The following is a 15,908-nucleotide window of genomic DNA, read 5'->3' as shown; positions in this document are numbered from 1 at the left end:
TGTGCCAACATATTCAGTCAATACTGTCTGTCTGGGTGGGATGTCCAACCACAATACACCCTCACCTGGCAGCTGCCCAGCAATGAAGTTATGTGGGTATCTCTATATATTTTCAGTCGTAAGCTATTTTTCCCCAGATGAGAAACGATAATGTTGGCTTTGACCGTCAAGTTTGCATGTGGAAATCCTGACCATTCCACAACACCTGAGGGCGCTGTTTCAAGTTTTACTTTTATAGCCGACCTGCCGTGAAATGTAATGTAATCGAAGACTCCTTGTTTTTATATATATATAAATGTAACATGGTATGCAATAATTCATGCATCTGGATGAATTGAAACCATTCTTCATCCCACCAAAATGAAATGTAGCCTATCATAACCGCATATCATAATATGCCCCTCTACTATAATTCCACAATGTTGTCTATTTCTAGCCATGTCAGTAGGCTAATGGTTTTCCTTTTGCATTTAAATGTTAGCCACATACAAATACAATAGCCTACACACGTTTACCGACGTACTGACATAGGATGTAAACATATTTTAAATTACGAGGAAATAAAGTGAGATTATAATGTGATATAGGCTACGCGCTGTTGATATATTTGGGCTCTTAAATTATATTAACTTTCTATTGTAATTATACCACACTAGTGATGTGATATAACCTAAGTGTGGTATATTGAACTGCATGGTTCAGTAAAGTTTTCAGCTCAGCTGAGTAGCCTTTACGCCTAAACAGAGATGGTATGGTATCCGCCTTGCGTAGTACATCATTCAGGTAGTGACGTTGTGCTCATATCTCCAGCAGCTGCTGAATTGTCTACGGGCGGAAAACGAAAATAAACCTTTAAGAACGATAATAGTTCAAAGTAACCGACACCACCGGGCTCTAAAATCATATACAGATGTTGGAAAAGTTGCAGTTGAGAGTCTCTGCGGGCACAACCTAAAATCGCCGTACGACGTTCTTAACAAGGCTGTCACTTGGTCAGGTTCTTTGTGTTGAGATGGTTTGTTTGTGTTGACGAGAACAGCTCCTGGGGTTTCCTGCAATGCATGGGGGAGTCAATTAGTTTGGTTTCGTGTAGGAAGGTCTCAGTTTGGAGGTAAAGGGAGTTCGGCTGCAGAACACGTAGCTTAACCACACGATATTAAGAGGGGGTTTAAAGAGGAGATGGGCAATTGTTTGAAATCTCCGACGTCGGATGATATCTCTTTGCTACATGAATCCCAGTCGGACAGAGCTAGTTATGGTGACGGGACAGACCCGGACCAGGAGCCACCGCCGCCATACCAGGTGAGTAACTGATTACAGCAATTTAAACATATTTAGAACAGTATAGCCTACAACCTCGTGACAATAACTTGAAAATCAGGAATGGTGTTGTGTAACAAAAATGAATCCGGAAAATAGGCTCGTTGACGTAGCCTACACAACTAGCTCACTCGAGCGATGAAGTAGACGGCAATCAGTTTTCCATGAGATTCCAAGGGATTATTTTTGGCTAGGTTCCCACTTTGTCCAGGGCTGCAAACATGCATTTCTTTGTGTATGTCGCCCCTTTGTGAGTCGTGTTTATCTTCAAATTGAAGATAAATACGTCGAAACGAACATAAGTTTAAGTTCAGTCGCTTGCGGGTGATTGTTTCAAATACGGGGTTCTCACAATAGCCCAAGTCATGTAGGCTAAAGAATGGCTTACGGCTACTATTGTTAAGCAGCTAGCCTTGGACAATTTTCGGGGAAAAAACATAGCCTAGGCCTTCTTGAATTTACCATTAGCCTAGGCTACTTTGTTCAAATCCGCTTAACCAGTCCCACATCTAAGTTGGGTCTCAAGCAAGAATTTTAAAGTAGCACGATCAGTAGTCCCTGCTCCTTGTCATTGTTTTAATGTATTGCTCATTAAGAGGAGGTACAGTACTATTCGCTTAATTAAAGTAGCATATTCAACTCGGCTACATTATGACTAGTAGCATATATTGTAGGCTTGATTTACAGTGTAATAATCACGAGTCAAATGCAGGCTACTACATTAATAGGCCGTTTTTGTATGACGGTCTAAAGTATCGCCCAAGTTCAAGGCACTGAAACCCAGTGACTTAAATGTTCATAGTTTGGAGAAATGGTGACAGCGAATTATTGGGCCTAAATGATTGTACGCTTGATACGCGATACTGATTCAATTAAAACATACCACCATTATTACATACTGAGAAACCACATAGCCTGTGTTTGTTGTTGTGAATCACTTGTAGATGTAGTAGCCTATATTTTTACACTTCCCTATAAATGTTCACCCAACCATTGACCCATTATTTGGAGGATGGTCATGATTATCTAGTTGGCCTGTTTATTTATTTTGAAGTGTAAGCATAGCTAGATCCTCCATGAGATAGGCCTACACCAATATTGTTGGGCCCATTTCTGTTGAGACAGGTCAGTCGTATTCATTATATCTGTGGAAAGAGTTGTTGTTGTTTTTATGCCAAATTTTGGCAAATAGGCTAGTTTGTTATTTTCACTTGCCAGCATGTTTGTTTCCATTTTAGAATATACATAGAAGTTCTTCTTGCTTGTGATACTGTTGATTTAATGTTGGGAATTTCCCAGTGAGTGTATGCTTGTTCAGGGGGATGGTTTTAAAGTGCTCTGTCATTGGTGGTTAGGTCACTGCTGGAGTCTTGCCATGATTCCTGAGCTGAAAGAAAAAAAAAAAGAGTAATTGCAATAGAGAGAATAGTGTGTATGTCAGCCCTGTCTGATGCCTTTCCTTTCACACCTGGCCTCAGGCTCCTTCTCTCCAGTTAACATGCTCTTCCTGCAGAAATGGTGTCATCAATCTGAGCTGAATGCCAGTTTCATCATCTCTGGACCATTTTTTTTCTTGTCCAGTTCTGGTTTCTCTGGCACTAACAGAGCTAAAGCCGTGTCAGGTAGTTGACATTGCCAGCTCTCTGATTTGCTTTAGCATTTCAGTTCTTCACGGTCTCCACATTTACCAGTGTTTTCCATTCACGCTAACCTAGCCTCGGGGAGGAGTTGTTTCTTTTTATGTTTTCTGACTTAAAATGTACTTTTCTTGGTGAGAGGCAGCAGCAGGAGTTGTAGTTGTGGAACTGTGCTGTGATTTCTCTCTCTCTGTGCCAGTGGTATGATTTGTAAGTTGAATGTCGCAGGGTGTTTTGTGAAGTCCCCCTGTGCCCCTCCCCCCTCCTCTCACTGCCTGAACTTACATCATCCTGCAAAACAAGCTGTGCCCATGAGGGCTAGCTTCTGAAGCCTCCAGCAACTAGGCTCATGCATTTTGTGCCACATGCTCAGGTGCTTGTACACACACACACACACACACACACACACACACACACACACACACACACACACACAGAATCAGCAGCAGGAGTTGGAGTTGGATTATGCTTGTGTTGTGCACTGCATCAGTATCAGGGCCAGGGGAGGGATTAGACCCAGTGTGGGTAACTTGGGGCAGGGCAGATGGGGGGCACGCGCCTGCACTATGATCAGCACGGAGGATCCCACCAGCTGCTGCAGGGATCTGTAAGTAGGCAGTGGAGATGTGCGATTGGTTGGAATAACTAAGCACGCGGTTCAAAAGTGAAAAATGGCTACTGCATAGTCGGGGAACTAGGCACTGAAGAAACTTGCATTTTGGAATTCCTGCACTATTAGGAATATATAAGAAAAATGTCACACTCATGGGTGCTAATGTAATGTATTGAGATGCACTAAACTGAACTTATCACAATATGCCCAATATCCATAAAACCTTACTGTACATTAAGTGACACTGGTATGTCCTTAAGTTCCATTACATGAGTGTGTGAGTGAGTCACACAATATCGATGTATCTCCTGCCCTTGCTGTGTTCTGTAAAAAAAAAAAACAAAAAAAAAAACAGGAAAGGTTACTGACATGGCATTGCTTGACGACACTCTTCATGCAATCAAGTTCTTCTTGCCGTGTGGCACAGCCTCAGTGTGTGTGCGGATGAGACGACGCGGCGTCATTCAGAACTGAAGGACGACATGACGGCCAGCTCCGAGGATAAAGATTCTAATCCGTTTGATGACTTGTCATGCAGCGGCGAGCTTATCTGAGCAGTGCGCGGGCTCCCCTGCAGTGCAGTGCTCTGTGGGAATGGGTGACAGCGGTGCTGCCAAAGCACAGAACAATCGCAGGTTCAGACTGCGAATAAGAGGGGGACATTTTGTGCATTAAAACCTCACACATTTGTGGATTGGGCAGGAGAGTGCAGTGTTTCCTCGTCCCATATGGCCTAGGTGGTACACGCGGTCTTGCAAAACATTTAAAAGCAAGACAGTAGTTCACCAGGTAATATATTGTCATATTTGTTTGTCTTAGTAGCTGCTTATTTTCACTACGGGCAAAATTCAATCTTTTTTTGTAGTTGTATGCATTGACATCAGCAAGTCTTTCTTCTCATGGGGAATAATGCTTTATATTGTTCAGATTTGACCTTTCAAGCAGTGCCATCTGTCCTTTGCAACTAAAAAGCTGAGTATTAAACTGATTGATCAGCAGCACTAAAAATGCCTCCGTAATCTTTTCCCAGTCCTCCCCCTGGATCAAGCCTTTTTCTGCTGAACGCAGGCAAACTGCAGGCAGGCATTTCTCTCCCTTTCTGGGTCGTACCGCGAGTGTGGAGCGCAGACAGGGTCATGTTCTGTATGAGAAAGAGGCCAGGCTCGGCAGCTGACTCCCCACTTCAGACCCGGCAGCTGTGTTGTGTAATATCCTGACTGGACAGCTGTGCCCCTGCGTGGATTTTCCAATCTCAAGAAGCCTGTTCGAGAGAGGAGCAGAATGCCGAGAGGAAAGGCATGCATTCATAGCCCAAATTATTTTCAGCCTCAGAACATTCCAGAAGGGCTTGCCAAGAATGTTCCTGACTGTTCTTTTCTTCTCTAATCTCAGAGCTGCTGTGCTTTGGGTGTGTTTTTGAATCGCTTCAGAGGGGACGTGTTAAGTGTCCTCGCATTTTTACTACCGTCTGGCTTTGACTATTTTAGTGAAAACTAGGGCGCAAATTCTTGGGATGGACAACCTGCTAGTTCCAAAATTACAGTGCGAGATGTTGTTCCCTTACTATTGAAAAAGTGCAAGATTATTTTGGGAAAGAGGGGGTGGTTTGTAAATTGGACTCCTGATTGCACCCATTGCTCCATGGTTGTTTCTGCACAGAGAGCTTCCCTGCTGTACTGACTGTGATTATAAGCACCGTGCCAACATGCATGAATCGGTCCTTTCTGGGCTCTGGCTGACACGCTGTCTGTGTTCTGAGCTCCCACAGCTACAGGGTCAGAACGGCTGACTATCGCCCCCTTCAGCTGTGGCTGTAGAACTGCAGTGGCAGAGTAATGGTAATGGTAGCACTGTGGAAGATGCACCACAGGGCTCTCATGAAATGAGTGCTCTGATGTGTTTTCTTCTCACAGGATCTGAGTGGTTCATCGACGCTGTGAGCCACTTGTCTGTAGAAAGGAGGCATCTCACCATCCTAGTCTGCAGCTCCTGTTTCTCCTTGTGCTGGGCAAATCAGTTATTGCCCTGACAGGATGTACTGGGAAATCTCTCTGCTGTATATAGAGTAAATGGGATTTCAGAGTGGTGGCTACACATACTTACACAAGCAGATACAATTTCATATATCCATACCTTCTGACCCGTGAAGAGAAATGTGTGTTGTATTATTGCTCTAGTTTGTGGTGAATAGAAAGTGTGTTGTATTACTGTACAGTCAGTGGTGAATAGAGAACAATGTGTTTTGTATTATTACTGTGGTGAATAGAGAGAAATGTGCATTCTATTATTATGCAAGTTTGGTCAATAGAAAACAGTGTGTTGTGTTATTACTGTGGTGAATAGAGGGGAATGTGGTTGTGTTACTGTACAGTCAGTGGAGAATCGAGAACACTGTTGTATTATTACTGTACGAGTGAATAGAGAGTATGTTGTATTATTGTGGTGAATTGAGGAATGTGTGTTGTATTATTACTCTAGTCAGTGGTGAATAGTGAGGAAAGTATGTTGTATTACTGTCCTGTCAACGGTGAATAGAGAACAATGTGTTTTTGTATTTTCTATTCACAACTAGGGTAATATGTTGTATTATTACTGTGGTGACTAGTGAGGAATGTGTGTTGTATTATTACTGTACAGTCAGTGGTGAATAGAGAGCATTGTGTGTTGTATTATTACTGTAGTTCTATATTCACCCCTAACAATGTGTTGTATTTTTACTTTGTGTGCTAGTCAGTGGTGAACAGAGAGTAATGTATTGTATTCTTACTGTGCAGTCAGTGGTGAATAGAGAGCACTGTGTTTTATTACTTTGTACTTGGTGGTGAATGGCGGAATGTGTGTTACTTTATTTCTATGTAGTCAGTGGTGAATGGGAGAATGTGTATTGTATTATTACTGTGCAGTCAGTGGTGAATAGAGAGCACTATTTTATTACTGTGTACTTGGTGGTGAATGGCGGAATGTGTGTTACTTTATTTCTATGTAGTCAGTGGTGAATGGGCAAATGTGTATTGTATTATTACTGTGCAGTCAGTGGTGTATGGACAGTAATGTGTGTCGTAGGGGGGCAGTCACTGTTACTGCTTTACAGTCTGTTGAGATGCGGGTGGAAGGGTGCTCGACATGAAGCGTCATTTGGAAAGCAGCTGGTTAGAGTGCTGACTCATGTCCAAGTGTCTGGGTGGAAGAGATAAGCATGTGTGGCAGCACTCTGTGAGCGACGATGTGATTGGCTGGAAGTAAGAGCCGCCATTACCGCGCATGGCGTGACAGAATCCGTCGGCCTTTTCCGTCCTTTTCGTCCCGAGCCAGGGTCATTTTATTTATTGGCTTTTGTCTTTCGGGAGCCCTTTGCGCAGCTGTCGGGGTGTGAAAAGCACGTCTTTTCCTGGCAGTGAAGAGCAGGCGCTGATGTAGGATTGAGCAGAATGCGCTGCCGTGGAGTGTGACCAAACAGCATTCCTCTCTTCTGATTTTTCACAAGGCCTGCAGGGACCGGGAGGGAAGGCTGTTAAGCAGTGTAAAAAATGCAGCCCTGTATCAGACGCACCGCAAGGCTTCTGGGGACAGCTGCCAGCGCTCCCCTTGGAGCCAGAACGCACGGCGAGGGGGTCGGGGTGGGGTTGGGGGTTTTAGGAGAGCCCCCCCCCCCCCCCCCCCCCCCCGATGAGCGGGCAGCGTGAGAGAAATCTGTAAGGAGACTCCGAGGGAGGAGGCACTCTGTGTGTCAGGGTTATTAAAATACGCTTACCACAGCCCCTCGCATACCGCTTATCACTAGCTTGGAGGGAGCTAGCCCTGTAAATAAATGGTTAGTTCTGGTTTGGAACTGATGTGGTCACAGTCCCAATCTGCCTCAGGGGTATTTAAGTAACTGTGCAGCAATCAGCTAGGGACCCTTCCTCTGAGCGTGGGTGGTGGTGGGCATGTAGCTGTAACCTAAAGGTCATAGGTCTACACTACTTGCCACTTCAATTTAATGTAGGCAGTGGGGGGGTGGGGGGTTTGAAAGTTTGGACGCAATCGCAGACCAAGGAAGGGAGGGGTTGTTTGCTGCCTATTGCTGAGTCAGGGAACCTGCCTCGGGAGTAATGGCATTGGAAAAGCTCTTTCCACCCTGTGAATTCCACACAATTATATTGTCTTTAAAAACAATAAAGCCCTGAATTGTATGGCCCACACGTGGTTGTGGCCTGACACGTCCGCATGGAGCATTTATACTGGCAGTCGGCGGAATTCGGGTGAGAGTGAAGTCATTTCCTGCGTGCAGTTTGTTGATTACCTGCCAGGCCTGTTTGTCCCAGTGCCCTATGCTGGCCATGGCAGCGCTGCGAGATGGATGTCGGTTGGCAGATGTGTTCATTTAAAGGCATTGGTCTTCGTTTGTTTGTTTATGGTGCTTTCCTTTAGCTTTGCTCTATGTACAGATTCTCTTTAATCGTGAATGTCCTATGAAACGTGCTCATGGTACGTTTTATAATTGGATTTGAACTGAAGATGACGTGTCCATGAAAAGTAAAGCTGCATTCGGCTGTACTGCTCAGCTCTCCCTGGAGAGAGTGCCTCTTACACACGCCGTTACACAAAGGCCATTACTCATCTCTGTCCGGGAAACATTCGTGTCATTGAGTGATGAGCAGAGTTGAGTTTTTCCAGGACTAGGTGATGCAATTTCAGTGGAAATGGAGGCTTTTGCAATTCTGTGACTGGGGCTTGGCCTGTCTTTGCTTGTTCCTGGCTCCCACGTGAACTGTTTTATCCTTTCTCCCCCCAGTGTCTGAAACCCCACCACTCTCGCTGCTGTGCTCTTCACACGCCCCACTGGCAGTTGACTGACAAGCACACGCTCGCCTCCAAGGCACGTGAAGTGGGCCACTTCCTATCGCAAGTTTGGCTCACAATGCAGCTCAACAGATAAACATGTACGGGCTTTGGCTTGACCTGCAGGGGGTTGTGGTATGTGAGGAGACGCTGGGGTCTTTCTCTGATTTTTACCTCTGTGTTTCCTTACCTCACCTCCTTGTCTCGCTCCTAGTTCCACCCGTCGGAGCGGGTAACGTGAGGACGTGAGGACAGAGCAGTTAAGGAAATGTTTATTAGCAATTTGAATGTTCTGGTGCTTTCAGGGTCAGTTTGAAGCCACGTCGCCGCTGCGGATTCCATAGCAGGCTGCAGGGCCCGTCGGTGCTTTAACTGGACGAGCCACCCAGCAGCCCTTTTTGATAGATATGTCAGCGTGCATCAAATGGTCCCGTGAGAAGAGTTTACTTCTTACGGCAGATTTGTGCTGATTACAGGGAAAAGAAAAATCTTGATGCACATTTTTGCTCTTGAGATTTGGGGATTCTCTCTGAAAAGGTCTCCTATTTCTGGCACGGAGTCGGGGGATGAGACGGCCCCAATAATGAAAGGGCGTGCTTAAATGTTCCTCAGGCTCTGCTTCACTTTTAGTGCGTAAATGCTGTTTTGCCTTTGATAGTTACACCCTAATCTTTGCGTTTTCTTGTTAAAGGGCCCTTTTGACTGGCGCAGTGTTTCCACAGTTTTCGGTTCACACATTTTTCTTTTATTTTTTCCACAGAATTTTACACTAACACTATTGGTGCAGTGCGTCCTATCTCCTTATTTAGGTGTAGTCTCGGTTTGTGGTTGCGCGTACTTCCTTGTTTCTGTAATCTTCACTCAGCCTTGCCTTTGCACCAGGACAGGCACCTGCTTCCTTTAGTTGAAGTGGCTGTGTGCGAGTTTCTTACCCACTGCCATTTGCGAGCATTGAAAGTGGATACAGCTCTGATAAACAGATGGCTACAGAGTAGCTTGTTTAAGATTAAAATGCAGATATGAAGTGTGACATGATTTCATTCTTCTTTTCATACGTTTAAAAAAAATGTATGTAGTTCTCATCCTCATCCTTTGATTTAGAAGACATTTTACCATTATAATTGTTTGCGCAGTAGCAATATCCCAAGCTGATATGCAAAATGGCACTGCAAAATGCAACATAAGCAATTTCTTAGGAGATAACATTTTGTCCTTCTTTGAAAAGCATACCTGCTGAATATGGGATTTTTTGCATTCTTTTGAAGCACAACATGCACTGGGTTCTGAGTGCCTTTTTTCTTCTGTGTAGGTTAAACTGTCTGTCAAGTGAGCATGTCTGGTATGATAAGAGATGCAGGTACACTGGTACTTAAGTTATTCAGTTCACCCCACAACCAAAAAAATCATGTGCGTGTGTGCACGATTCCACAATTTTGGGTTGTTTTTTTTAACTATAATCAACTTGCACTGAACGACCTACTTGTGTACTAATGAAAGTTGTGATAACGATGACTTGTGAAGGAGAGAGACTGAGGTCTCTGACAAAGGTGGTGTACATCCTGTTTCTAACCCAGTTCAGTGCCTGGTGCAGAGGCGACGTACGTAGGTGCTCTTACAGGCTAAAGTGCCCTAAAGGAGGAGCAGAGTGGAGCCCAGCTAGGATTTCACAGCCCAAGCTAAAGTTACCTTGCTGGGAGCCTGCGGCTAGGCTTGCCAAGCCTGGAATGCACAGTCATTCCTCAAGTGCCCTTTTTCCTTCTTGTTGCTCAGCACAAACACGTCAGATGTTGACAGACGTGGGTATATGTGGGCATACGCCATTCCTCTATTTCCTAATACATGAATAACCTCTTTTCTTTACCACACCCTTACCAAATTTAGAAAAATGTCAGTTAGAATGTTTTTCTATTGACCACTATTTAACAAATTTATAGTGTAGTAATGTTTTGTACACACTATACCGGCTGTGAAAATAATGTGCAAGTGGTTTTTCCTGTCCCCATTTGAATAGAGTATCCTGTATGTAAAGGCAAGTATTTCTGTTAATGTGTTTCCCTAGTGATTAGGCGCAAGTGAGAGCAGGCCTCAGGCCCTCAGTGCAGAGTGTACTATAGTGAGGCAGGCTGCAGCTCCCTATAGTGTAAGATTGGGTGAGAGAAAGAACAGGCCTCAGTGCAGAGTGTACTATGGTGAGGCAGGCTGCTGCTCTCTATAGTGTAAGATTGGGTGAGAGAAAGAGCAGGCCTCAGGTCCTCAGTGCAGAGTGTACTACACTCAGGCAGCGAGCAGCCATGTGTGTGGCCTCTGTGGCTCTGTTCCAGGGGCTTTCTGAAGGAGCAGGAGGGCAGACAGGCCAGGAGTTACAGCCATTGACTGTCTGAGGAGTTTGCTGGGGCGGGTCTCTCTCTCTTTCTCTCCCTCTCCCCCTCTCGCTCCCTCTCTCTCTCTCTCTCTCTCTCTCTCTCTCTCTTTCTCTCTCTCCCTTTCCCTTTCTCCCACTCTCTCTTGCTCCCTCCCTCTCCCTCTCTCTCCCTCTCTCTCCCTCTCTCTCCCTCTCTCTCCCTCTCTCTCCCTCGCTCTCCCTCGCTCTCTCCCGCTCTCTCCCACTCTCTCCCTCTCCCTCCCTCTCTGCATGTGTAGTCTGCTGAGTCTGTGGTCTGGCAGCTCACACTGCTTTCAGTCTCTCCTGGGCGCATGCAGTCTCCACTACAGACCACTTGCTCATAAATCACAACAGTAAGCAGGTCTGGAGGTTACAATACCACATGAGTACTCTGTGGCCTACTATACACTGTAATGCAATAAATAATTTCTGAGACTGACTATACAAATTAATTTGATCAATCAGGTCTATGGTTTTAATATTGTGCCTTACAGTGGCTGGGTGACCATATAGCTTTGGTGTGTGTCTCCAAAGTCAAAGAAGCCGCGGGATTAAGTGAATTGAGGGACAATGGATCTAGAATGACTGTTGAGAAACAGGAGAGGAGAGGAGCACGATGTCGGGGACGTATCGCTGTCCTGCCCTGTCGCCTGGCAGTGTTCCTGCAGCAGGACAGGGATACGGTAGCCAGCCCAAACCCCCCAGGACACGCACGGCTACACCTGAGCCTCCCTGCAGCTGTCAGCGTTGTGCAGTCTGGAGCCACGGAAGTCATGGAAGGAGGCCATTTCCTCTCTTTGGTTTTGCAAAGCAGGTGATGCGTCATTGTACTTTTCACTAGACCCGTGGCTTTGAATTGTCTTTTGCCGATGAATGTTTAAAAAAATAAAAAATAAAATAAACTAGGGACAGGGACCGCAGTTAAAAGGAGACGTACAGTTCTTGTTACCAAAAGCATTTCAACATCGAAATTGTGAAGAGAACCAAAACCAAAATATAAAAAAATTAATCCAGAAACTCCCCCCCTCAAGAATATCAATAAAGTTTAAAAAGAGAGAAGGGCAGATGGTGTTAAATAGAAGGGCTGAGGGAGCGAAAGAGCACAAATGAGAAACATCAGGTGATTTTAATCATTTACAATGTTGTGGTTCCACAGCAGGAGAGCCTCTCTCCAGTGCTACGCCAGTGGGCTGTGCTGAAGTCATGTTGTGCCGCGGTCGGGTTGCGAGGCGTATGGCTAACTGGAAGCACAACACAAAAGTGGGTTGTACTGGTTGTGTTGGGCTGCGGTCGTGTCGTGTTTGGTACAGCTCAGTGTACTCGCGGCAGTGGGCTGTAGTGGTTGGGCTGCGGTCGTGTTGTTGGGTACAGCTCAGTGTACTCACGGCAGTGGGCTGTAGTGGTTGGGCTGCGGTCGTGTTGGGTACAGCTCAGTGTACTCACGGCAGTGGGCTGTAGTGGTTGTGTTGTGTTGCGGTCGTGTTGGGTACAGCTCAGTGTACTCACGGCAGTGGGCTGTAGTGGTTGTGTTGCGGTCGTGTTGGGTACAGCTCAGTGTACTCACGGCAGTGGGCTGTAGTGGTTGTGTTGCGGTCGTGTTGGGTACTGCTCAGTGTACTCACGGCAGTGGGCTGTAGTGGTTGGGCTGCGGTCGTGTTGTGCTGTGTACGGCTCACTGGTGCGGAAGCGCTGCACACTCTCACAGAGCTGTGCACAGGGGCCAGGACAGGCAGGTGCACTGCGAGGCGCTGGGGCTATAAGCCGCTCGCGTGTCACATGATATCAGCTTCCTCCAATGAGCCGGGGCCTGACCCATATCTGCTGGAGCTCATTACAGCTGCACTGCGGCCACCCAGGACAGGTTCACTACAAAACCCGAAACTGCGTCTCCCTTGTCCCTTTATAAATGTGGAAACTAGAAAAGCTTGCTTCTGTTTCCTGCCGTTTCTCTGCAGTATGCAGAGAAACAGCCGGGTCTGTCAGCCTCCCTGCTGGTCTGGGTGCTGGCAGCAGTGTGCTAATCTGTGACCTGATTGCAGCTGACTCCTGAAAACAGCCCCATCACGGAGGCATTAATGTCAGGATCAGGTGACGGCAGCTGATGAGGTGACTGGCCTCAGTAGGGCACCACTGTTGTCTGAAAACCATGTACGCTTAGTCACATCTCAGAGCTGCAAAACACCGTTAAACACAGACCACCTTATTGTGGTTGTGCCTGAACAGGATTAGGGTGTGGTGTTGATGTGTATTTATACAGGGGAAGAGTCTTAATGTCACTTTGTAATAAGCTGACTGCAGTGAGGTCATGTTGCCCATGTCACTGAACTCGTTTTGAGATTAGCAGTGGATGGTTATGAACTTTTGTGTTTGAGAGAGAAAATTATTTGGACAAATCTGCCTGGCAGAAATAATGTTTTAATGAGCAGTTTTGTAATAAATCCGTATGGTTTTGCAAGGGACTTTGGTGTGCTGAAAAGCGCTGATGCAACAGCTGTTGTGTAAACTAAAGGCTATCTCAGGCTAATCTTTATCCAGGCTTTCTGAACCGCTATCTGGAATAACGGCATTATTCACAAGTCGTGTATCTGAGTTGGAAGTGTGTGTTTAAGGAAGCATGTTCATGCATGTTTGGCTAATGGGTCGGAGAGTGTCACCCCTCAAACTGTGAAAACGCATGAAACTCATGTGGTCAATGAGACGATTTTTTCTTATCTTACATTTACCTAATTTGGTGGCTTTCAATGACGTCTCATTTGCGTATGTGCTGCATGTGAATGTGCTAATGCTCTAAGCACACATCGGAGCCAGTGTGCCAAGACGGCAGGTACAGACCAGCCAGACTTTTCCAGTATTGCTCAGTCTGCTTCTTATTACACAGGGAATTAATTGGTATGAAAATGTAAAATACGGCATCCATGACCCATAATTTAACAAAAGTCCATTTTACTTTTATTCACATGTATATCGGATGCTGTCTAAAGGTTGAGTGTAATGAAAAACAAATTGGAGGAAATGTCTTTCTCAGGATCTCACGTGCAATATTCTGAATATTTCCTGTGTTGGATCACCCGGTCCGTATTTGTACCAAGTGTTTTCCTGCAGTACAGTCTGTGATCTGCTTGTGCGCTGGGGGGCACACGTTCAGTGAACTTTTCAAAGGAGCCATTGTTTGCTGGGAAAGTTGACTTCTTTATTTTGTGCACAAAAATAACTGACTTTTAACGGCGCTGTTATGTGTTGATGAAATAATGCCTCCTAGTGGACATTGAGCTCAATCACATAACTACAGCAAAACAAGTCTCAACATGTTTTTACTGCAGCAATTCAGTTAAGCCTAGTAAGATTACTGACCCAGTAAAATAAGACGGAAAGAGCAAAAGAACCATTGTTCTTTATATGCAAGTATTTCTCAGTTCAGGTGACCTCTTGTTCTGGAGAAACAAGTGTTTCACAACATGGATCTTTTTTCGCTAATCCTGTAAGGAGGTGTGGAAACATTCTGGGCTGGTGTAATGTCTGCAAGAGCTGCTTTCTCAGCTGAACTTCCTGTTTTCATGCTCAGGAGCAGATCCAGGTGCCTGTGTACCACCCCACGCCCAGCCAGGCCCGCCTGGCCACCCAGCTGACGGAGGAGGAGCAGGTGCGCATCGCCCAGCGGATCGGCCTCATCCAGCACCTGCCCAAAGGCGTGTACGACGCCGGCCGGGACGGGTCCGAGAAGAAGATCCGAGAGTGAGCGCCCACGGCCAGCTCACACACACGCACACGCACACGCACACGCACACGCACACATGCACACGCACGCACACACACACACGCCAGCACACACACCACCACACACACACCAGCACACACACCACCACACACACACCAGCACACACACACACACACACACACCAACACACACACACCAGCACACACACAGATAGTATACTTTTATACTTTTTCAATCTTTGACGTGCATAAACAAAAAATACAAATAAAAAATCCTTATAGAATTGATACCACAATTACATTTTTCTACCTGATTGTGTCCTTTCCTGACCTCATAGGTGGTCAATTGTCTAACACAGGGCTGCCGAACCCTGTTCCTGGAGATCTACCCTCCTGTTTGTTTTCACCCCAACCCTAAGAAAGAACACCTCATTGAACACCTAGAGATCTCGTTGAGCCGCTAAGTAGCAGAATCGGGTGTGCCAAATCAGTGTTGAAATGTGGTCCGACGGGGCGGTAGATCTCTCGGAGCAGGATAAGACGGTAGCCCTCCAGCGTCCTGTTTGTCAGATGAAGTGGTGCCTCGCCAGCACCCCCTGGTGAGCTAACGCATGTCCCCTGTCACCCTGCGCAGGTGTGTGATCTGTATGATGGACTTTGTGTACGGAGACCCTATCCGGTTCCTGCCCTGCATGCACATCTACCACATGGACTGTATAGACGACTGGCTGATGCGCTCCTTCACCTGCCCGTCCTGCATGGAACCCGTGGATGCTGCTCTGCTCTCTTCCTACGAGACCAACTGACCCCTCTCCGCCACCAGCACCGCCGCCCCGCCACCTCCACCGCCCCCTGCCTGCTCCTGTAGGCCTCCTCCACACTCACCACGCCAGTAGCTCCAGGCAGGAGAGGCAGGGTCTCCGGGGGTGTCGATAACGGGGAAGGGCCGGGGTTGTGGATCTCCGAGGTTGGCGGGAGGCCCAGGCTCCCTCCCCGCGGACGGCGGGGGAAGCGGGCGTCGCCTCTCTCGCTCGGGCCTGCTGGCCAGGGAAGCCCTACGGGAGGGGAGAGGCCCGCGATTGGACGATGTTCGGCAGGAGTCGCACTTCACCAAAAAGAACCTTTCCATGCCCATCGATTGTGGTACACGCTGACGACGTGCGGAGGAAAACCACAAACAACCCTAAGGACTAATGGGAAACTTGATAAATCCAAAGGGGAATGGCCTTGCGTAGAACTCTGACTCCCGCTGATGTAGTCTCTTCTCCTGGGAGAAGATGGATTCCACGCCACAAAAGAAGAAGGGTGACTCTTTGGCTTCATCTTTGTTTAAGGTCTATTTGTTCTCAACAGAGGGAGGATCTCTGTTGCAATCAGTCTGTGAAAGGGCTCATTTGATTTATTTGAATTGGGGGGGGGG

General features: G+C 46.5%; 1 protein-coding gene across 1 annotated transcript; it reads left to right on the top strand.

Annotated features, from left to right (window-relative positions):
- Positions 1-761: 761 nt before the first annotated feature.
- Positions 762-15,908, top strand: rnf11b (ring finger protein 11b). Its single transcript, XM_061240176.1, has 3 exons — positions 762-1,302; positions 14,337-14,506; positions 15,123-15,908. Exons 1-3 carry the CDS (start codon positions 1,180-1,182, stop codon positions 15,292-15,294), a joined length of 465 nt encoding a protein of 154 aa, XP_061096160.1. The 5' UTR covers positions 762-1,179; the 3' UTR covers positions 15,295-15,908.

Source organism: Conger conger, chromosome 4, assembly GCF_963514075.1.
Source record: "Conger conger chromosome 4, fConCon1.1, whole genome shotgun sequence".
NCBI classification, from domain to species: domain Eukaryota; kingdom Metazoa; phylum Chordata; class Actinopteri; order Anguilliformes; family Congridae; genus Conger; species Conger conger.
The sequence above is the reverse complement of the archived record's forward strand: the minus strand, read 5'-3'. Positions and strand labels throughout refer to the sequence as shown.